This window comes from Cyclopterus lumpus, chromosome 15, assembly GCF_009769545.1.
Source record: "Cyclopterus lumpus isolate fCycLum1 chromosome 15, fCycLum1.pri, whole genome shotgun sequence".
Taxonomy (NCBI): domain Eukaryota; kingdom Metazoa; phylum Chordata; class Actinopteri; order Perciformes; family Cyclopteridae; genus Cyclopterus; species Cyclopterus lumpus.
This window is the reverse complement of record NC_046980.1, coordinates 12,172,211-12,195,868: the sequence shown is the minus strand read 5'-3', so window position 1 is coordinate 12,195,868 and position 23,658 is coordinate 12,172,211. Positions and strand designations below refer to the sequence as shown.

Sequence of the window (23,658 nt, the reverse complement as noted above, 5' to 3'; positions counted from 1 at the left end):
ATAGGATGTCCCTTATATTGGTAAAATAAATATCTAGTCATGTTATGCCATTCAGTCTGTCATATATCATACCATGTTTCCCACATTTGGAGGCCATTCATCCAATTTATTTTAAAAGTGCACTGCTGTGTTGACAGCTGTGCATCACGATCATGCACGTGTGTGAGATGGCCCCAAGTCGTCCTATAGAGGCGTGCACTGAATTCAAAATAGAAAAGGCTGCAGCTCATTATCGTGTCAAGTTCGCCACCGTGTCATGACAGCCAATGTGATGACATCTTAACAACATTTGAGCTCGATTTCAATAACAAAATTGAAAATCTCCATACAGAGTATTTGATGGGTATATAAAAGCAGGACATTATGTACTTTACAGTCAGTAGCCATATACCCTATATCCATTTTCAGTGTGGAATTATATATGTTTTTTAAAGAAGTAATCCACAGCGCTGTGCCATCAGTGTCTGATTTAATATATACTATATAAAATGCAGTTTATGAACTTACACTTATATTGTATTGAATATTTATTAAATAACTATTTTAAAAAGCTTTTTGAATTGATGTAATTTGAAATATATGTTTTAAATATCTCAAGTACCCCCAGGAGTGCCTTCACGTACCCCCAGGATACACGTATACCCCCCATTAGAGAACCACGTGCCCTATAGGGGATATTTAAATGTTCTTATGAGAAAATAATAAATATCCGCACAACGATTTTCCGCTGCTCTGCTCAGGTTTCTACCCATCCTTTGAGAAGGGGGTGGGTCAGTGGAGTGTCTCTCCATGGCTCCCTATCCACTGTGTTGCTGTGTGACCCTGTGGCCGCGCATGAAGACAGAGGAGATATCAGCGTCACGCTGATCGAGCTCCGTAGAGCCTCACAGCGACGCGTCTTCATCGGCAGTCTGCATCCCGCGGTCACGGCGGACGCCGGTCAAACAGCGGGTACACAACGGACACACACACGGCTCGGAAGATGTCTGGGGCAACTGGGAGTTTGGATTGCGAGGAGTGTTTATCTTCAGCACATGTGGCCAACAGCACGGAGTTACAACCGCACTCCGTTGTGGATGATGACGATGAACTTCTGAGATACATCTGGAGAGAGTACTTACACCCCAAGCAGTATGAATGGGTTCTCATCGTGGCTTATATTATTGTCTTCTTCGTCTCACTCATTGGAAACTCGTTGGGTGAGTTGTAGGTTATATATATTTTTTGTATTTCCATTCATGCGTAATCAGTCCACAAATGCACTTTGGATAACTTTTTGAGAATGTGCTTGAGCATGTGACGCTCCAGGGAGAAGAGAGCGTGATGCCACAGTGATTACAAATATAAAGTAGTCCAGTTTTTACTTGTATGTTCTCTTGAACATCATTGTGATGTTCACTTGAACACCTATGCCGCTGGAGAATGATGGAGGAGGGTACATAGAGCCGTCTCTCAGCGCAGATCGAAACGCTCAGAATTGGACAATGTGTTTGAAGATCCAGATTGTGCAAATGATATATCATTTTTTTTGTCACATTGTGAACGGGCATTGCTTGACAAGGGGGCAATGCACACAGATTGACATCTTAATTAACAATACTGTCATGTCTCTGTCAATTTGATCAAATCTGTTCTCAATAATTTGTTCTTATTGGACTGTTTTATTGCCGTTTGTAGTTTTCTGATGTATTTGAGAAAGCCTCTAACTCACACCCAGTATATGAGAAAAATGGTGTGAGCAGGAGCAATTCTATTTAACTTAAAGAGGATTTAAAGTGCCTATGCAGCAGCTTCTCTGAATTGTATTGCCACTGCTTCAAATATATATGGTAGTAAATTATTGGGTGACTAATGTGAAATATTTGGCAAGAATGTATTTATTTATTGTACCAGTGAGGTATCCACCATGGTCCCCTCTAATGTGACGGTTATTACAACCTGCTCAATCTAGTTCAACTACTTTAAAAAAAGGAAAACCTAATTCCAATATTCTAACTAATACATTTGGAAAACAAAAGTAAAATGATTTACACATGAAAAGACCTCCTCTCAGTGTGAATAAAGTAACTGCTCAAAAGGAGTCTTCTAAAAAAAGTAATATTATAGGGAACAGCTGTTCTTTCATCGGTATTGCCATAACACATGCGAATTGCTGCAGACACCTCACAGCAATAATCCATACTGCCACACAGTTCAGTCCACCAAGGCTTTCAGACTAAATAATTGATGAAAGGCAAATAACATGGACCTGCACAAGTATGGACTGCAGTAATCAGGCACTATTGACTACAACAACGCTAATCATCCAGTTTTATATTGACTTTGTACGGTCAAGCCTTATACACGTGTGTATATATATATATATATATATATATATATTTATTTATATATATATTATATATATATATTATATTATATATTATATAATAATTAATAATATAATTATATTTTTTTATTTATATATATATTTTTAAATATATATATATATTTAAATCAGGAGAGACGGGTAAATACAAGACAATTGTTTATTATTTACAGACGATATGTGATGATAAAGTCTCAGAGCCTTTGGCGCTTGGATTCCACAGGGAGATTTATAATTGAGGGCCGTCTGCTCCGATTAGCTTCAAGACAAATCCCACGTGGAGTCCAGACCTGGTGCTGATGAGGCTGATAGAATGATGAGTTAATGAAGCTGATGGACCTGCGAAGACCAGGCGGAGATGTGGAGGTGGAGGGTAACAGCAACATGAATGAACTGAAGGTTCACTCATATTTGAAAGACACAGCAGTGAGACGATAGGCTAACAATGCAATTGTTTCGTTGTGCTTATTGGATAGAGGAGACTGCTGATTAAACAGCTGATGTCATGATTGACATCCCCGAGAAATGACATTTTTGTGAATAAAAACAGTTTTATATCAATGATATGGAAAATGGTATTATAAAGATCATATGTATTCACATGTGATCACATAAACTACATAGAAATGGCTCCCAAAATGGCATTTGTTTATACATGAGTCGATAGATATCGACTCATTTATTTGTCCCTGTGCTTCTTGTGTAATTCTCGATAAGACCAATTGTTGCAGTAACTGTTCTGTGATGGCTCAGATTGGTGATGGCATAATCCTTTAGGGCAGACGCCATTGTATCCGGACCCGGACCTATAACGATAGATAGATAGATTGCCAGGAAGACCGGAGCCTTTAACCACGAATGGTCTTAATTAATGCAATGTGAAGCACTGCTATGAGACAAAGCACCAATCTTTTAAACAAACATACTCAAATCTGAAATGAAGGCACATAAAATAAACTATTTAAGAGCCCAAAATAATCAGACTCTTAATAGAGGAATTCACTGCCCATCCAACAATGCTGTAACCAGAGAGGAGAGGAGAGCTAAAACAAGTGGTTTCAATAAACACAGATAAATTCCCTGCACACCAATTCTTTTTTTTAGAAGATGAGAATAATATGGATATCATATCTTTTTTGATTGGTATCACTTCACACCTGAATGAACACAATTTAAAGCTTTAAGGCAAGGACATTCAGTTCAGTTACTTTTTCTAAAATTAAGGACTTAATTTACATATTAAAAAATGTCAAACGCGTTCTGTTATATTTTATTTTTTAATCTAGCCCTTATTTGACTGAAAACAAGAATACTATTAATGTTTTATAAGATTACTGAGAGGTGTTCGAACTTAAACATATGGGCAGTTGAACCACAACAAGGAATTAGTGTTGTAGACAAGAGAGCTGTATTGGGTAAATCCATCACTGTGTGATATTTAACATTGGTTTATGAATATATCATAACCCATTTAGATTAAAGAGGAAAAGAGTTGGCATATCTGACCGGACACTATATCACATACTATTAGATAATTATATTTATTAATAATAATAATTCGATTTAACTTGATATTGTCCCCAAAAAATACACCTCAAATTAATAAAAGTTAAGCCAAAAATGTTAGGCTATATAATGATCAAATAATGTTGGGTACATTAGCATAATGGGATATTACCATCTCATTCTAAAGTGCATGGATATCATTAACTCTGAAACAATTTCTACAACGAATTAAGCAGGACTTAACACACAACATGATTAATTGATTTACAAATCCAATTTATTTCAATCCAAGTTCCTGAGTGAAATCTACCGTATAAGCAACCCGACCATGTTACAGAAAGTCATTAGATTTAACAAAAACATTGCCCAATAGAGCTTTAATGTCAGCAGCACTGTAGTGAGCAGAATATATATTTTTTTATTTAGAAATTATCCACAAATTTACCCAAATCAACATATTCAATTGTTTAGTTGTTGGCCTGATTATCCAAAACCTTGGGAGGTGCATCAAGCCAGTTAGAACAAGCAAGAAGGGAGGATTTGTAATCCAAAAAAATTGCGATGATGAAAAGTTTAGATGCCGACAAATCCTTGTGGTAACACAGATTTGTCAGAAACGTTGCTTAATTACTCGTGTCACAAATTGGTATTGATCTTTTTTTTTGCTTTTCAGTTTGATAACATGTAAATATGCAGTCAGATATGCTGTCAGTCAGATTTCCATTGCTCAATGATTAAAGTAATAAATCAGACAGCTGTAAAGATGCTGCTTCTGCTGCTCTCCACTCTGCTTGTCCTGGACCTGAAATGTCACTGGGTACAGTACACTTCACATTGAGAGGGACTTGAACAAAGGGGCCAACAATAGGCAGGACAAAGAGTGAGGATCATTAACCCTCTCCATCATGGCAGAGGTTGTGTGTGGCATGGTGTGTTTTTCTACGAAGTCCTCAGACCTGTTATTATTCAGAGTTTGGCAGCAGACAGAGCAGTGGTTGGCAATGTTGTTACAAACGGACCCTCAGATATCAACTTCCGATGCACTTTACTGCTGATTGATCAGTAGTTAGCTTGGTAGACCTGCAGGTTGATGACAGGGTGAAACAAATCTCCAACCAAAGCAAGTTGCGGTGCACCCAGAGTGCAAGAAATGCACTTTACAGAAAGACAAAACTGATCTTTTCTTGTGCTGTGTATCAACAAGATGAGGGAAGGGGGAAGAGCTAGATTGCCGAAAGAGTTTATCTAGACGTTTTTACAGACTATTGCAGGCCAAATAAAGTATTTAAGTATTACAATACTATTTATATTAGTATTTATGAATGTATTGTTATCTGCACATCTTTGCTGCTTTGTTTATGTAAAGTACTTTAAACTGCTTTTGTATGATATGGTGCAATGAACTCATTTATATTTCAATTACTATAGGCATCAGTATTGACATTATTTGTTTGTCAGTGGACAACTTAGTGGACAACTTAAAAACAACTTATTTATCAACTTCTCAGCATTTATTTTGAACAGAATCTTACAAGAAGAGAATGAATAAACACCTTCTCAGCATGAGACTGCAACACTAAATCTCAAGGACTTTAAAGCTACAATAAGCAGTTTAATATAAAATATATTCCTGAGGAGCTCACAACATCTAAACTATAGTGAGCACAAGTGTGTAGTGCACAGGCTAACTAGCTGTGGTTAGGACAGTGCACCTTGCCTTTCTCACGGCAGACATTTAAACGTGTCATCGCATCGCTCATAGCATTACGAATGGCTAAGTTGCATTCACACCGGTAAACCTTATACCAAAGGACACCATAGTTCTAATTCTTAGTCATATTATAGTTGCAGTATAAAAGCCTATAAGCTTAAGTAAGATGGCATTATATGTATACACAAATTCCAGAAATGTATCCAGGAAATGTAAGCTTGAAGGAATACTGGAGAATCCATCCGTCCTCCAGAAATGAAAATAATGTGTTGTTTCGTGGTTCTGAAAATTGAGACGTGGTCTGTGTTTTTGTGAAAACGCCTGCAGCAGCTTGGTGCCTCTAGCAGCATGCAGAGCTGTAAGAGAGACAGCAGTGGAAAAAAGTGTGTGCATCCAACTTCAATACTGCACCAAAAAAAGAGAGAAAGTTTGTCTATATTGCAGCAGACTCTGTTAATATCCCTTTTTTTGTTTTTAGTGACTGTAGATCATTGCAGGCTCAGGGATTGAATCATGGCATTGTAAAAACGTATATCTCATTGACAGTGCTGATCGGATAAGGGTAGCCTAAAAAAAGATAATTTCACCTGACTTTATCTTGTCTTTGATGTCGTGTGTAGTTACAGTCACAGTCTGGCATTTTCATCCTGTTTATATAATCCACTGCTGGTCAACCTCTGCATTTTAAAGTGATGGTAAAAATGATTTAGTAACACTAAATCTAAAAGCATTCAATCAGCGCCAGTGAATAAACAGAGCACTATTCAAAGAGACCAACTAAAGAGTCCATTAAATGTATATTAAAGAGGACAAGGCCAGTGCCCTGTGCAGCCCTGGTTCACCTACTCGTCTCAGCTCTGTTTTTGAGTGATATGTCCCTCGAAATTGAGCCACATTATTAGCCTCACAATTCCGGTCTGCTTGACAAGCAAACCATCTTGTCACAACGTGGACAAGCATAGGGGAATTCATTAGCAATGGTATACTGTAGAATTCCGTGCTTCCAACTGACTTGTGCAGCAAGTAAACAAAATACCACATTGTCAACAATGCAGACCAATAAACACACTCAAATAAGGGTAGAAGGCGTTCTTACCTCAAGAAAACGCTTCTGTCCCTCGACAGCACTCACTGGCTGGTCTCTGCCCTCTGTCTTATTCCAGCTCTCAGGCAGTACAGTGGTTCTCCACTCTGTCCACCTCAGCTGTGCCCCAGTTGCACACTACATTTATTCAGATGATATCTTTAAACTGTAAGATTGGTTGCTTGGGGTGCCGGTTAGGTCAGCACATGACAATGTTTGTGTCAGGTTTGTGAGTCAATATTTGAGTTACTCAACTGCACGCAGGACGTAAATAGGAAGTATAGAGTGCAATAAACACAATACCTTGACAATACTGCTGAACCAGCCCAAAACTGTGGAGATGACAGTGGACTTCAGGAGGAGCCCCCCAACACTACCCCCCCTCACCATACTCAACAGCACTGTGTCTGCGGTGGAGACCTTCAGGTTTCTGGGATACACAATCTCCCAGGACCTGAAGTGGGCCTCCAACATCAACACCATCTGGAAAAAAGGCCCAGCAGAGGGCCTCAGGAGCCGCTGATCCTGTTCTACTCTGCCATAATCCAGTCTGTTCTCTGTTCTTCCATCACTGTGTGGTTTGGATCGGCCACCAAACAGGACAGAGACAGACTACAACGGATAGTCAGGTCTGCAGAGAGAACTATTGGTTCCAGCCTGCCCTCCATCCTGGACTTGTACACTAACAGAGTCAGGAGCTGGAAAGATCACTGCAGACCCTTCACACCCTGGACACAAGCTGTTTCAACTCCTGTCCTCTGGTAGGCGCTACAGAGCACTGTATGCCAAAACCAGCAGACACGGGAACAGCTTCTTCCCACTGGCCGTCACTCTTAATTAATCAGACACCTCCATCTGCACTACTTGCACTATCACCACTTTCTGCACTTCATCCCCAATTAATTGTCACTGTTGTTTTTATATTGTACATACATGTTATTGTTTTTTTATATTGTACATACATATTGCTACTCTGTTGTCTTTAATGTCTTTTGTATATTTATCCTGTCATTTGTAATTTAAATATGTATGTATGACGAGAGCTTACATGTAACCGGAGTCAAATTCCATGTATGTGCACACAGATATGGCCAATAAAGCTGATTCTGATTCTGATTTTGTCAGTTGCAAGAAAGTGATATACTTTACGGTCATAAGAAATTAAACAAGACGCTACTAATGTCAGTTGTGTAAATTTAACATAGAGACGGCAAAAACATATTGAGTTTGTCTCATTGTCTGACTGCTTGAGTTTCTTCCCCCCAACCCTTTGATGCAGCTCTGCTGCTGTTTCCAGATGAGCTACACCTGAACATTCTCTTTTCAGAACATGGATAGTGAGAATCAAATGTAGTATTGATATTTAATATATGTATATTTATACAATTAAAATGATTGCCAATATTTTTATTTTTGTAATAAATGATACACATTACATTCAAAGTCATAATGCAGCAGATAAATAATATACTGCAGTTATTGTGTCAAGCTGTGTGCTGCACCAGGCAAACAACTGTAAGACAAACTTAGACAATTAAAAATCAAAGGTCTTTATGTCTATCATAAAAAAAAGGGCAGATGGGCACATGTTTACTTCTATTTTAAGTATTTGTATTGGTTATATTGGTAATTTATATACTGCTTCACAATTATCTAATTAGATAGATACTTTATTCATATGAAATGTTTTTTTTTTATGAAACTCTAAAACCCTTATGTATATCTGGACACTGGAGTGGATGTATTTTCCATGACATTTGTGATACAGCTGCAAAACTGTTGATACTTCACCTCAACGCACGAGAACACACTTTACTGTGACAGTCTCAGCATTTAATGTTACACTAAAACTTTAACCTTTCATTATCTATGTGTACGTATATTTGATTGGTTCATATTTTGCCAACGGGAATACATATGTAAACAGGACTACCGTGGATTCATTCAAAGTCTATGATTGGGAGAATACATTCAAATCAGTGGTGATGAACAGTAAAAAACCCGGCCGGCGTGTGATAAATATGTCTTTAATAAGTTCTTGGGCAGTCTTTGATTGTGCATTGTTTTCAGTTTGTTTTGCAGTCTGGAAAAACCACCACATGCGCACGGTGACAAACTACTTCATCGTGAATCTCTCCTTTGCCGATGTCTTGGTCACCATCATTTGCCTGCCTGCCAGTCTTGTGGTCGACATCACAGAGACGTGGTTCTTCGGAAACACTCTTTGCAAAGTTGTGCCTTATCTGCAGGTAAGAGATCGACTTTCCACAGTCCTCAAACTTGATAGAGGAACTCTTGACCTGATCTAAACCAATTCACTCGTGGAAAAATGTTTATGATTGTGTGTCATGAAGTGGTTCACGGTTTAGACAATGTTACAAAGTAAACCAAACAAACAAAGGGGGACATGCAGACCGGCTATGAAAGCTGTGCTTGGCTTCTTCCTGAAAAGTGAGGCAAAAGAGACCAAGCAAACTAAGCAGAGCAGGGGAGAAGGAAGGGTATGGACACAAGTCAAGACCTCGGCTTCCATTATTGCACATTTTTCCGTCTCTGTATTTATGAGGGGTATACAAAATGTGTTTTCACATCCCTTGAAATGTGCAAGACATTTGATGTCATCCCATAGTGATTTAATGAGCCTGGCAATTTGTTTTGCTTTTCTTTAAATTCCATTGCAGTGCAGCATCAACCCCACTGGGCTGAAACGTCTGCCATAAAGAACTGCAAGCCTCATTCATGGATAAAGTGGACCAACCGCCTGCATTATCCTGCACAATCTCCCATACACACACACACACACACACACACACACACACACACACATATTCAGTGAATACCTTCCCCATATCCCAGAGTATGGAGTCATGTACACAACATGTTCTGGATGGATGCAGCTGTAAACCAGATGATGGGGACTCAATTTATTTCAAGTTTACCACACATATCCAACCCAGTTGACGGAAACCACATTTACGTTGAATGTCAAAGATTCTAAACCAAAAATATGTTTCATATCAGCATCGTATTATGCTTGCACAAATGCAAAATGCCACACGGTCGGCGCTGTAAAACAAAACTTCTTGTTTCAGGTTTAGAAAAAAGATTGTAGTTTGTGTCACAATAATAATGTAACACAACAATCACAATAACGTAACATAAATAAATAAATAAATAATAACAGCTCTAAGCGGACTTTCTGATCCTTACATAGTGTGCAAATTCCCAGATGGCCACCATGGGGGTGGGGGGGGGGGGTTGCAGTGTTATGCTGGAGACTACACAGACTCAATATGCAATGTGGTCTCCAGGATTTCATGGATGCAGGCCAAAGCAAAAAACAATTCCCTACAACAGCACCACTTGTCTCTCACAAACATGACACACTGAAGTACTCAAACACTCAAACTCACACTTCTGAAGCTCCTGGTCTATCACAATTCAGTCACAGCAAACACGCTTGTAACAAGTTAGTGTTACCGTGGGCAGTTCGCCCTCCTAGCACAAAGACACTGTAGACAGGATCTAGTTCACCAAGCTTTATTATTTGGTTCAATAGTCTTTGCAGTGCGCGCTCGGTCTCGCCCCTGAGTGCCCCTGCTGCGTCCACTGGTCTACCTGGATGATGGCGGCGTAGGTCCGATGCTGTGGCAGAATCCATCCCTCTCCTTCTTCTTCTTCTTCAATGGTTTTTAACGGCAGCTTGCATCCTCACTGTTGCATTACTGCCACCTTTCGGATCCCACCTCCTACACCTTCCCCATCAGTCCTGTTGCTCTCAAAAACGTGTTCAAGCACCTTCTTCCCAGCTTACTTGATCCCCACTCTAGAATATTCCACAGATCTCTTCCTTCCATCCCTTGTCCTTCCATATCCGCCAGCATGCCCCTCCTTTCTGAATCATCCCTCTCCTTCGTCCCTACTGCCGTTTATATTGGGGAGCAAAACACAATTACCCACAGCTGAGGCCAATTAGGCCTCCACCTGGTACTGTTCCCTGACCACACTCCCCCACTCCCCTCTGCAGCTGAGCCTAACCACGCCCCGTCACCACAATGCTATAATAAAAACTCTTTCTTACCTTATCTCATATTGCGTACTGAGTCTATATTTTTAAGAGTCTAACCATGATTTTGAAGCAGGAACAAGAATCCACATCTTTTCATGTTGTACGGGGTAACGTTAGCTTCCAAAACTACACATTTGCATCGCGGACCATTTGCAACAGCGCCACCAATGGAAGAAGGCCTTAACAGAAACAATTGGGATAATCAATGAAAATATACAGTAAAACAATATTGTTCTGTTTTCATATAATTGAATACATATTTTGCAAATTGGGTAACGAATAGGCTACTGCTAAACATAGTAAGCTGGTAACACTTTATAATAACTGCACACTATAAAGCTATATATAATACTTCATTTACAATTTTTTTTAAATAGATAAAATCTGTAATTGTCATAATTGATTGACTGAATGAACTGTGCTTTTTTCTTCAAATAGAAAATTATATAAACTTGATTCCAAACTGTCTAGGGGAGCTGTGTCTGGTCGAATATAAATCTTAAATCCAGCATCAGCTGTCATCAGCTTGATATATTATCTCTGCTTAAATCTTTTTAAATTTAAATGATACAGTTGAAGATAGACAGGAAAGAGATGGTAGAGAGGAGACAAAATATCACACAAATGTTTTGTTTTTATATCACTTTTCCTCTCGGTAACACTTTATAATAACTGCACACTATGAAGCATTAGTTAAGTATGAGTAAACACTTAATTCATCATTTATAAAGCATTGTTCCACACTTTATTAATGTTGGATTCACCATTTGTAAATGTAGTATTATATAATGCTTCATAGCATGCAGTTATTATAACATTTTTGTTTGTCTCTGTAATATTTGGTCATGTTAAAGGCAGCAGTGGCCTAGAGAAGTCTCTCTCTGATCTTTTGGCTCAGTAACACTTTATAATAACTGCACGCTATGAAGCATTATATAATACTTCATTTGCACAGCTAATTCCTATAAAAATGAACTACCACTGCTATTGTTTGGTTTCTGTATTCTCCTTTATACAAAAAAAGGCGTATTCAGCGTATAAGGCCTGTCATTCTCAGCTTTTAACGTCACCATCAATTTCAAGACCATAATACCTGTCAATCTGTTATTGATTTTCTGTCAGACAGAGGATTTGTTCTTTTCTCCCCTCTTTTGTAGACTTTAGAAATGAAGGAAATTAGACAGGAAAGAGGATTTAGTTCACCGCAGGCATCCTGAGGCTAAACATTTAAAAGTGATGGACCCGAGAGTTTCCCACAGGAGATAAACACAGATGTTTATCTCCCATAGGCCTATGACATTTGTACTGTTGTGAACCAATTTGACTGCTGAAAACAACTTTTCGCAACACGCTGAAATTGGATGAGAGCATCTCTAAAATAGGAAGTTTTCTTCAACAACATGCCACTTCCAAGTTGGTCCAATTTCACAAATCCAAAATGTAATACCTTGCTTCATCCATAGCAACACTGCCTTCCCCGAAGTCTCCTTAATAGCAAGGCAGTAGTGGTGTAACGGACCATCCGTGACCCTCATGGTTCATCTCGCATGTGAACCGCGGATTAATTACACAGTTTAAGGTGAACCATCACAGTGTGAAATAAAGTTTTAGTGAAGATCGTTCAGTAAAATGTGATCAGGACGTCAGTATTTATGCTTTTGTAGTCGCCAATCTCTGATAATGTTACATTGTAAACAACCAGTCCATGTTTAAATTGACAGGAGAAGAGCTGGTAAGGTTGGCAGCACCGGTTGTGGCCAACGAACAAAGGTTGTATTCAGTTACATTATGAAGAGTTCAGGCTCAGTTTAGGGAAAATTAGTATTGGGCAGAGGCAAATTATAACGTTATAAGGTGTTCACAAGTAATTAAAAAAATAATGTTGTGTTATAGACATATAGATGTATAGATAAACTATGACCTATTTACAATACATTTAGCAGCTTATAATATACCATTAAAACTAATGAAAAGATTTGTTTTAATCCATAAAAATACAATCTTATTTTCTAATTTTCTAAGAAAAAAACACTATAAATGGCTATAAAAAAGTAAAAAGGATAACATTTAAAATGTTTGATGGTTTACACTGACTAGACCAGCTACTATAATTAAACAACAAAATGTATCTGTATCTGCCAATATGGATCATCGATGATCAGCAATTAGTGGTTCAATCCTGTCTCGGTAAAGCAAGTGCAGCCATTGTATTTGGTGAATACGATTGATTGCCATCTGGACTTGGTAATGAACACTTGTAAAATCCGTCCTCATGGTGCTACATTCATCAGTGATGTGAATGTTTAACCTGATGTCACCAATGAGGGCCAGATTGAATATGTTGTATTGCAAAGATGATAAAGGATGTTTTGTAGTTGCGGCTTTTTAAATTCTGAATATGTGTCTGTTAGAACTCTTGTAGACAAAATGTAAATCATTAAAAGCCTGAAAAGTATTTCATATCTGCTTTATCTTTATACAGCAAACCATACCTAATGTTTTGGTTTCTCAGTTCATATCTGAATACCTTGGGTATGCTCTGCTGCAACTGTCTTAGAAAAGTAGCTGAAAGCAAATCTCCAGCAACTACACTAATGTTTACTATTGTCCATAACCTCTCCAAAGTATATTCATTTCAAATTCATGTGCATGTATAATGTGTCACAGTTGCAAACCACTTTCTCTGAAATTAGGGGAAATAATGGGTTTGTCTCTATCTAACTGGTGTATCCTTTTTGTTTGTTCCTCCAGACCATCTCTGTTTCTGTATCAGTCCTAACACTGAGTTGCATTGCCCAAGACCGTTGGTATGCTATCTGCCACCCACTGATGTTCAAGAGCACAGCCAAGAGGGCCCGCAAAAGTATTGTTGTCATATGGGTTGTGTCGTGCATCATCATGATCCCTCAGGCTATTGTGATGGAGTGCAGCAGCCTGGTGCCAGAACTAACAAACAAGACCAGCCTGTTCACAGTGTGTGATGAACACTGGGGAGGTTAGTTGCTCAAATGCCAAAAGCTTAAACTGAGACCAAAACCAAATGTCTTTGAAATAAAAGATTGAAGGGACTACTTTCACATACATTTGCTATTGGTTTTTCAAAGGAATGCAACACATAAGAAAGTATGAATTACCTTGTGCCCTACAATCAGTGTATGTGTACCCTTTAGCTGATGTTCGATACTGAAATTGTGAGAGCAGAACACCGTTCATAGGGTTAATAAGGACTAATTAAGCAGGATGGATGTTGTTGCTGCAGTTCAGATATGATAGTCAGAGTGCCTCTTTGATTTATGTCCTAAAAAGAGGAAGAGGAGAACCTTGCAAAGAGACAACGCTGTTTAACCCTCTCATCTCAATTAGCCATTTTAGGCTTTTTAAATGTGTAGGCCTGTCAAGATTTGTATTTCTCCATATGCTGAAATGATGTACACGTGACTGTACTACAGTAAGAGCGATACCTAATACATGCAGGAAGGTACAGTATTTTTATGACCTCTCCAAAGCAAAAAAAAAAAAGAACAAACGTGTTATGGATTAAACTATCTTTAGCTGTTCTAATGTTAGCTGTCTACATTAACAGCCTACCAGTGTTATGCTGAGGTTTGCCTGCCTGTCTGCTCAGGGCTCAATGCCCCTTTTGGGAGCGTGCACAGCTAGAGAGAAGACTGACAGACATTGTAATGATTTCTGAGGCAAAGAACTGTTTAAAAACAATATAATCTTCCTCATCGGGTTCATCGTTGATGGTGATAAATTATCTGAATTATAGTTGACATTGAAAAGAATATGCTGATAACACCATTTGATTCTTATCACAGGCTGGCTGATATGTCGTGTTCTTACTGTATGTATGAAATTCACCCTATTGAGCCACAATATGAGATCAGGATGCCTTTGTTGGACCTTTGGAGATATGTTGGGCAGACTCTTCCACATCTTAAACCAGTTATGAAGTGTGGTTCAGATTACCTCAGCTGAAAAGTGTTTAAATGTATGACCCTCTGTGTGTGACTGAAGAGGGGAAGTCTAATGAGCTCAACAAAAATATGACAGCCCCACTGAATCATGCATCCACCGCTTACAAATCACATGTGTAACATACAACGTTGCCAACACTTGACTTGAAGTGACACTTCACTGGCCAAAGTAGAGGGGAGATACATTTCTCTCCAGCTTTCACAAATCTGGCAACACACCCAGATGGTTAGACACTGTGACAGGGTTGGTTTAGTTAAAGGCATATACTTAATATAACATCATTAAATAGGAGTACAGTTGGCAACTGGCAGGCAGTTCAATCAGGCAGAAACATCCAAAGGCACGAAGGCAGAAAGGAATGCTCATCAAACAGACAGCAGGACGTTGACACCAGGTAGTTCCACAGGTTGTAACACATAATCAACCATTTCAGGCAGATAACAATCAAGAAAGAGGAGCTATGGCTGGGCCTCTAAGACACAAAGGTGTCGTATATAATGTGTAAAACAAAGGCTGTGAGCTGCCCCTGTATATTTATTGGGACTGATAGCTCGGACTAACTTTGTATATCACAAAATATAAATTAGATTTGATCTGATCCTTTGGTCAATATTCCTTTGGTTTATGCTGCCCAGTTATCCTTTATCCTCCTCTACTTTTCTCTAAAAGATGTGTTTTGAAAATACGAACATAAAGTATAAATCTATCAAATCATGAGTCTTCGGCTAGCCATGAGAAGCCTGTTATTGTTGACTTGTATCTGAAGTTAAAGACACATTGTATGAACAAGTACTGTTTATTATGAGTGATAAATCTACCACCATATTATATGCGACAGCGTAAAGATCGACAGGCAACTGATGATAGCAAGTCTAGGTCACTATGACAAATGTTTTGTTTCTTTTCTTTCAGTTGAGATCTACCCTAAGGTGTATCACACCTGTTTCTTCATTGCCACATACTTTGCACCCTTATGTCTCATGGTCCTGGCGTATATCCAGATATGTCACAAGCTGTGGTGTCAACAGGTGAGTAAACCAGCGATTCATATTCTATATATCAGTTCCTACAAAGCCAAGTTTTCAACGACTGATGTAAGCACCCATGAAATCAACAGATTCCTGGAAGCACATCAGTGCAAAGGAAATGGAGGTCCATCCAGTGCTCAACTCCGGCTGCAGGAGAGCCTGTGAGGGTCAAAACCAGCACGGTTTGTGCTGAGATCAAACAGGTCCGAGCCCGACGCAAGGCGGCTCGCATGCTGATCGTGGTGCTGTTTGTTTTTGCCCTGTGCTACCTGCCCATCAGCGTGCTCAACGTCATGAAAAGGTAAAACTATTTGGAGCTCTGCTGCCTCAAGGATCAAAAGCTATTCAAATGAAGACGCTGCGATAGACATGGTTCACATTGTGCATTTATTTTTTACATTAGAAGCTCACCTTAGTAGTTTCCTGTTTAATATTGACTGACACGTGTATATTTAGTACTGAATTGTTGCTTCTTCTTTTATTTTTAGCAATAACGAATTATAATAATGTGCAATATAGTATAGCATTACAATAATAGAAAAATGTATCTTGAACTGATACATTGCACACTTTACCTGCAGAGTTTTTGGGACTTTCAAGAACACAGACGACAGAGAAACAGTGTATGCATGGTTCACCTTCTCACATTGGCTCATATATGCCAACAGTGCAGCAAATCCCATCATCTACAATTTCCTCAGTGGTAAGTTTGTAACCTGCCTCAACACTTAAACCAGTTATGTGTGCTCATTACTGTCCTCTGGTGGACAGTCTGGCCACGGCAACACAGCTCAAAGGCCTAAAATCTCTCTCTCTCTCTCTCTCTCTCTCTCTCTCTCTCTCTCTCTCTATATATATATATATATCGATATGTGCATGTATATGTTGTGCAGCGACTGGCAGAGAGGGTCGTTGTCGCTGCAGGTGTTGTAATTAGCAGCCCTGGCAACACAAGGGCCTTGTGTGCCAGTGCACTGTTAAAAGACCCTTTGGTCTCAGGTGGTGTCTCTCTCTCCTTATGACCTTCTGCCACGCCCACCTGCAACACCTGTAGAGACAACAGCCAGTGGCAGAGAGGGTCGTCACAATATACAACTATAAACTTGCAGTGTTTAGATGTATATGGCTGTGATAGTGACATATGCATCTCAGCTACTGTAGATACCTCTCACCCCACCCCACGACTGAATGGTTTCTGGGCAAATGTTGTCTTTCTGTTTTTCACCAGGGAAGTTCCGTGGGGAGTTCAAAGCAGCCTTTTCTTGCCACAGTCCAAATCAAACTGAGAGGACGAGGCCCAGAGTGAGCACAGACAGTCGAAAGTCACTGTCAACTCAAGTCAACAACATGGACAATGTGTCACGGATATCGGATCACATAGTGTAGTCGTAATCCAGGTGGGGGATTCTGCTTCCACATTGTTGATATTAACATTTGACAGGAAAATATGTAATGTTTGGTTCCACAAGGACACCATCTACTGTTTTATGGAGAACCTCTCACCTCTTTTACAGGATCCTAAACATAGGAATTGGAAATCACTTGTCATTCACTGAAACTGGACACCATTTGAATGGTAGTATTTCAACTCATATCGTATGTATTTGAGGTTAAGTGATATCATTTTGATTGCACATGGATACTTTTATTGTATTGTAAATGTAATATTTTGACTGTCTAAGTGGCCAAAATCTGTAATTATGCGCATTTATTCATATTTATATATTTTGTGGGAGCTATAGAGAATATGTTTTATAACTACCTCTACCTCATCAGCAGATGTCCATCTTCAGTGTAAATGCCCTTTTTGTTCTGTGCCCAAATCGTATGGAAATGATGGCCAGTTAAACATCAAAAACATTCAGACTTCTGAATACCAAAATGATACACGCATCGATGGACCTCATTATGTTCCATTATAGCTGCAAACTTGCCCTCTAATAGCGCCAAAGCAAAATGATTCATTCGAAAATCTTTTTTTTTAAATGCACAGAAACACTTCTGTCATTCACCTCTATTGACATCTCCAGGACACCAGGACACACTGTGCTGTCGGAACAACAGTAGCTGACATGACAACCAACTCATTTTATACTAATACCAACATCTTCATTCATCAAAAGTTCTGACAAAAGGGTTGGGTATTAATCAAGCTCTGCATTACAGCTTCGCTGAGGCTTCTAACTCATCAATAAGTATATTTAATTCAATTTATTTTCATTCATTGAAATATTGGACTTATTATCTGAATCAGTGGTTCTCAACCAGAGATCCTGAAAAAACCATTAACATGTGGAATAGTTCATTTTCACAGCTCAACTGTAGAAATAATATCCTTAGAGCTACTGATACTGTAAGGTTGAACTTAGGTGCCTTTAAAAAAAATACTTAAATACTGCGATTTTTTAATAAATAATCATTCTTAATGTGTTTATAATGACGAAGTGAGTAAAGGCATGTATGGAAATAAAGCAAAACAATCCTGTGAGTTCAGAATATTACATAATTTTACTGTAATTAAGCTTTTAAGACCAGGAAACAACAACACTTTATTATTTATTAAATCTAAGATAATATCTAGTCTCATATCACAATATATACAGTATATATATACATATATATGTATATATCTTGCCAAGCACATGTGACAACCATACAATTATGGTCCTTAATCAACAACCACTGAGCAGCTGGGTGTTAAGGGCTTTGCTGAAGGCCGTAACAAGCAATGTTCTTTCACTTTCTCCTTTAACATTCATCCTCTTGGCCAAGGATTGCATGGGCAACGTTCCAGTCTCAAAAATGTTTCTCTTTTATGGTAATTATTACTTGTTTGGAAGGACGGTGACACTCCACCACAGTTTCTTTTATTCTCATCCGTTTGAGGCATTCGGAATAATTCCCTGAGAGAATAACCATACCACATTTCAGACGACAATTTCTACAACCAGCATACATGTTGACTTGTTCGATTCATGTGTGTAATTGCAGCTTACACACCTGCATGTGGGTGCAATTGTTAAGTTAAAGCAAACTCAAAGTCAATTTTCAAACATAAATACTGAAAGAAAAGTCCATGCACAATTTATCCTGTTTGCATATTCAAACAATAACCTCAAGTTAGTGTTTTGATATGCAAACGGCAGTCAAACTATATAATATCAGTCTGTGGTGGCAGATATAAAAAAAACAATAAGGATATTCAAGCAGCTTCTGCAACCATGCAACAACAAAAACAAGCTGTGCCAGAAAACCATTTCCTCAAAACACTGAGCCAATAAGGTATCTAGCTTATTGGCTCAGTGGATGGAATTAAAATGCACCTGATCACATGGGAAAGGTCCTTCAACATAATCACAACGTGTACTACAGAATATAGACAAACTCAAACACACACCTGAAATACTCTGAAAATTAAAACAATAAAGAAAAACAAGTATTGGTCATCAGGAAAAGTAATTTGAAGGAAATGCACAAACAAGAAAACTATGACGGGAAACAAATACAGGAAAATGATCTCTGGTCAGTGATGTGTTGGCAAAACTAAAGTTGCTGTCGCGAGTTGTTGACTCGTGAGTTGTGGTTGCTGATTTGTGAGATTGTTATTGGTAAAAAGTCTGCTTGTTAAACTGCCACAAATGTGTTATTTGTATTTGTGGATAAGAGTAGATTTATTACTTTTGGTAGTTTTAATACCAATTTATATTGTATCATCTTTAAACTATCTGTTCGATACACATTCAGATAATGTATTTTCACTAATATGGCATTTTATGCATGACCAGCATGCCAATAAAAACATGTCACAATCAGTGTTGCATATTTATCTACCAGCGAAGTGGCATATGAGTTTCATTGCCAAATAGAGGTTTTCACATACAAATAATTTGCCTTGCTATTGTGGTGCATAACAATAAACAAAGTAAGAGAGAATAAACTAAATAAATACTGCAGAATTCAAGAATCATAGATATAAAATAGTAAAAATGTGCAATAAAAAAATTAAATTAAAATAGAGAAATAACTGGCAATCGGATTTTTTACTAACTTACTATCATAACTTGGGCTGCACGGTGGTGTAGTGGCTAGCACTGTCGCCTCACAGCAAGAGGGCCGCGGGTTCAATTCCCGGTCGGAGCGGTCCTTCTGTGTGGAGTTTGCATGTTCTCCCCGTGGCAGCGTGGGTTCTCTCCGGGCTCTCCGGCTTCCTCCCACAGTCCAAAGACATGCTGCAGGTTAATTGATCTCTAAATTGCCCATAGGTGTGAATGTGAGAGTGAATGGTTGTATGTCCCTACATGTGCCCTCGATGGACTGGCGGCCTGTCCAGGGTGTCCCCTGCCTTCGCCCTATGTCAGCTGGGATAGGCTCCAGCGCCCCCGCGACCCTAATGAGGATAAGCGGTATTGAAAATGGATGGATGGACTATCATAACTTAGATGTTATAAACCTCTCCAGAATCTGCGCCCTACTGAGCATTCAGAGATGTTTCTGGATCGGACTCCCCGCATCTTTTTTATCCATATGCCTGCTCACCAAAACTTAAGAACAGCAAAAATGGATTGAAGAAGAATTTCAATAGATAACATGCTTTGAATTTTAATAAATGATTCTATCAATGAATTCTGACCTCTGGACTGAGGACAGAGGTATAAAGAGACGAGGAGTGTCACAACTTTAACTGTATTGCTTGCAAAATGCTTCATGATTCAATTATTTCAAAGCTCAATAATAGCTGAGCCACGCCACCGCCCCCTGGCGATTGGATTGGCCATGAGCAAACTTAAGGAACCATGATTGGAGGTTCCTGAACGCATCGCTCTCTCTCTTCCGGTAAGCGTATTGCATCACTTCCGGTTGCCAGCTTAGCAGCTCGCGATGTTTTCTTCTCCCCCTCCCGCTCCCTCTTGCTCAGAGTGTCTCATGTATAGCTATTCCTCTGCCTCTCTTAATGATAACGGTACATGCAACAAGTGTAGTTCATTTGCTAGGTTGGAGGCAGTTCTAAGTGGGTTAGATGCACGGCTCCGCACCATCGAAGCTCAGACAGTTACGCTAGTTAGCTCGCCACCCCCCATAGCCGGCGCGGGGCCTTTAGCTTTAGCCTCTGTTAGCTGTCCCCCGGCAGCCCCCGAGCAGCCGGATGGCTGGGTGACTGTTCGAAGGGGTTTTAAGTCTAAACAGAAGCCCACTGAGCACCGCCAACCTCTTCACGTTTCGAACCAGTTTTCCCCACTCAGCGACGCACCCGCTGAGAAACCCACTCTGGTTATAGGTAGCTCCATAGTCAGAAACGTGAAGATAGGGAAGCCAGGGACCAAAGTCATATGCATCCCGGGGGCCAGAGCGGGCGACATTGAATCTTGTTTAAAACTGCTGGCTAAAGATGAGCGTAGTTACAGTAAGATTATAATACACGCCGGCGGTAATGACTCCCGACTGCGGCGGTCGGAGGTCAATAAAATTAATGTGGAATCGGTGTGTACTTATGCCAAGACAATGTCGGACACCGTAGTTTTCTCTGGCCCTCTCCCCAATCTGATCAATGATGACATGTATAGCCGCATGTCGTCGTTCAACCGCTGGTTGTCCAGGTGGTGCCCAGCAAACAATGTGGGCTACATAGATAACTGGCAGACTTTCTGGGGAAAGCCTGATCTGATGAGTCGAGACGGCATTCATCCCACTTGGGATGGAGCGCGTCTCATTTCTGCGAACATGGCGAAGTTGATTAGTGGACTTAATCCATGACCCAGAGTTCAGATCAGGAAGCAGAAGCAGAGTTGTAGTCTTCCACCCTTCTCTGCACTTCCATTCGAGCAGTTACCCACCCTTAACCTTAACTCTATAGAGACTGTGTCTGTCCCACGGCCACTTAAATTAATTAAATCAAAAGTAACCAGAAGAGGAGTCATACAAAATAACCTCATAAAGGTTAACATCACTACTGCCACAGTGCAACAAAAGGAGAATTAAATGTGGACTCCTAAATATTAGATCTCTGTCATCTAAAGCTGTATTAGTATTTAATATCAGACAATCACATTGATTTATTGTGTCTTACTGAAACCTGGCTGAGGCATGAAGAATATGTCAACCTAAATGAATCAACTCCTCCAAGTCATATTAATACTCACATTCCTCGAGGCACCGGCCGAGGAGGTGGAGTAGCAGCCATCTTTGACTCAAGCCTATTAATGAATCCTAAACCTAAACTAAACTACAACTCATTTGAAAGCCTTGTTGTTAGTCTTTCACATCCAACCTGTAAAACATTACAGCCAATTCTATTTGTTATACTGTACCGGCCACCAGGTCCATATTCAGAATTTATATCTGAATTTTCTGAGTGTTTATCAAGTTTAGTCCTTAAAACTGATAAGGTTATTATTGTAGGAGAATTTAATATTCATGTGGATATTGACAATGATTGCCTTAGTACTGCATTTATCTCATTGTTGGACTCGATTGGCTTCTGTCAGAGAGTACAGAAACCCACTCACTGCTTTGGCCACACCCTCGACCTTGTTCTTACATATGGCATTGACATTGAGCATTTGGAGGTCTTCCCACAGAACCCTCTTCTGTCAGACCATTACCTCATAACTTTTGAGTTTATACTCCCGGAGTATACACCGTTAGTCAAAAGTTTCTACACCGGATGTCTAACTGACAGTGCTGTAGCTAAATTTATAGAAGCGATTCCTTCTGCATTTGATTCAATACCACGTCTCAATGTGACGGAGGACTCCTGTGCTAACTTTAGTCCGTCCCAGATTGATCATATTGTCGATAGTGCTACAGGCTCACTGAGAATGACACTAGACTCGATAGCCCCACTGAAGAAAAAGACAGTGAGGCAAAGGAGGTTTGCTCCCTGGTATAACCCTCAGACCCGCGACCTAAAGCAAACTTCACGAAAGCTTGAAAGCATATGGCGTTCCACCAATCTGGAAGAATCACGCTTAGTTTGGCGAGATAGTCTTAAAACATATAAAAAGGCTCTCCGTAATGCCAGAGCAGCCTATTACTCATCAGTAATAGAGAAAAATAAGAACAACCCCAGGGTTCTCTTTAGCACTGTAGCCAGGCTGACAGAGAGTCACAGCTCTGTGGAGCCGTGTATTCCTATAGACCTCAGTAGTAATGACTTCATGAACTTCTTCAATGAAAAGATTTTAACTATTAGAGGCAAGATTGATGCTCTCTTGCCCTTAACTACTACCGATCTGTCATCAAGAGGAGTGGCCTTGGAAACGGCTGTATGCCCTGGTGTATATTTGGATAGCTTTTCTCCCATTAACCTAGACCAATTGTCCTCAATGGTTTCTACTTCTAAACCGTCTACCTGTCTCTTAGACCCCATCCCAACGAGGCTGCTTAAAGACGTGTTGCCTTTAATTGGCACCTCTCTGCTGGATATTGTTAATGTGTCTTTGCTAACAGGCCATGTAACACATTCCTTCAAAGTAGCTGTAATTAAACCTCTCCTGAAAAAGCCCACTCTTAATCCAGAGGTGTTGGCTAACTACAGACCAATCTCTAACCTTCCCTTCCTCTCTAAGATCCTTGAGAAAGTAGTCGCAAATCAGTTGTGCTACTTCCTACATCAGAATAGTTTATTTGAGGAGTTTCAGTCAGGATTTAGAAAACACCACAGCACAGAGACAGCACTGGTGAAAATTACAAATGACCTCCTAATTGCATCAGATAAAGGACTCATCTCCGTACTGGTATTATTAGACCTTAGTGCTGCGTTCGACACCATTGATCATGACATCCTATTACAGTGACTGGATCAGTCGATTGGCATTTCAGGTACCGCACTAAGTTGGTTTAAATCCTATTTATCAGATCGATCTCAATTTGTATTTGTAAACGATGAAGCCTCAATGACCACCAATGTTAATCACG

General features: G+C 39.6%; 1 protein-coding gene across 1 annotated transcript; it reads left to right on the top strand.

Moving 5' to 3' along the window:
• The first annotated feature begins 814 nt into the window (after nucleotides 1–814).
• hcrtr2 (hypocretin (orexin) receptor 2) lies at nucleotides 815–19,555 on the top strand. Its single transcript, XM_034552433.1, has 8 exons — nucleotides 815–1,199; nucleotides 8,737–8,915; nucleotides 13,487–13,730; nucleotides 15,629–15,744; nucleotides 15,834–16,045; nucleotides 16,326–16,447; nucleotides 16,973–17,141; nucleotides 17,259–19,555. Exons 1-7 carry the CDS (start codon nucleotides 983–985, stop codon nucleotides 17,128–17,130), a joined length of 1,248 nt encoding a protein of 415 aa, XP_034408324.1. The 5' UTR covers nucleotides 815–982; the 3' UTR covers nucleotides 17,131–17,141; nucleotides 17,259–19,555.
• Nucleotides 19,556–23,658: the final 4,103 nt, after the last annotated feature.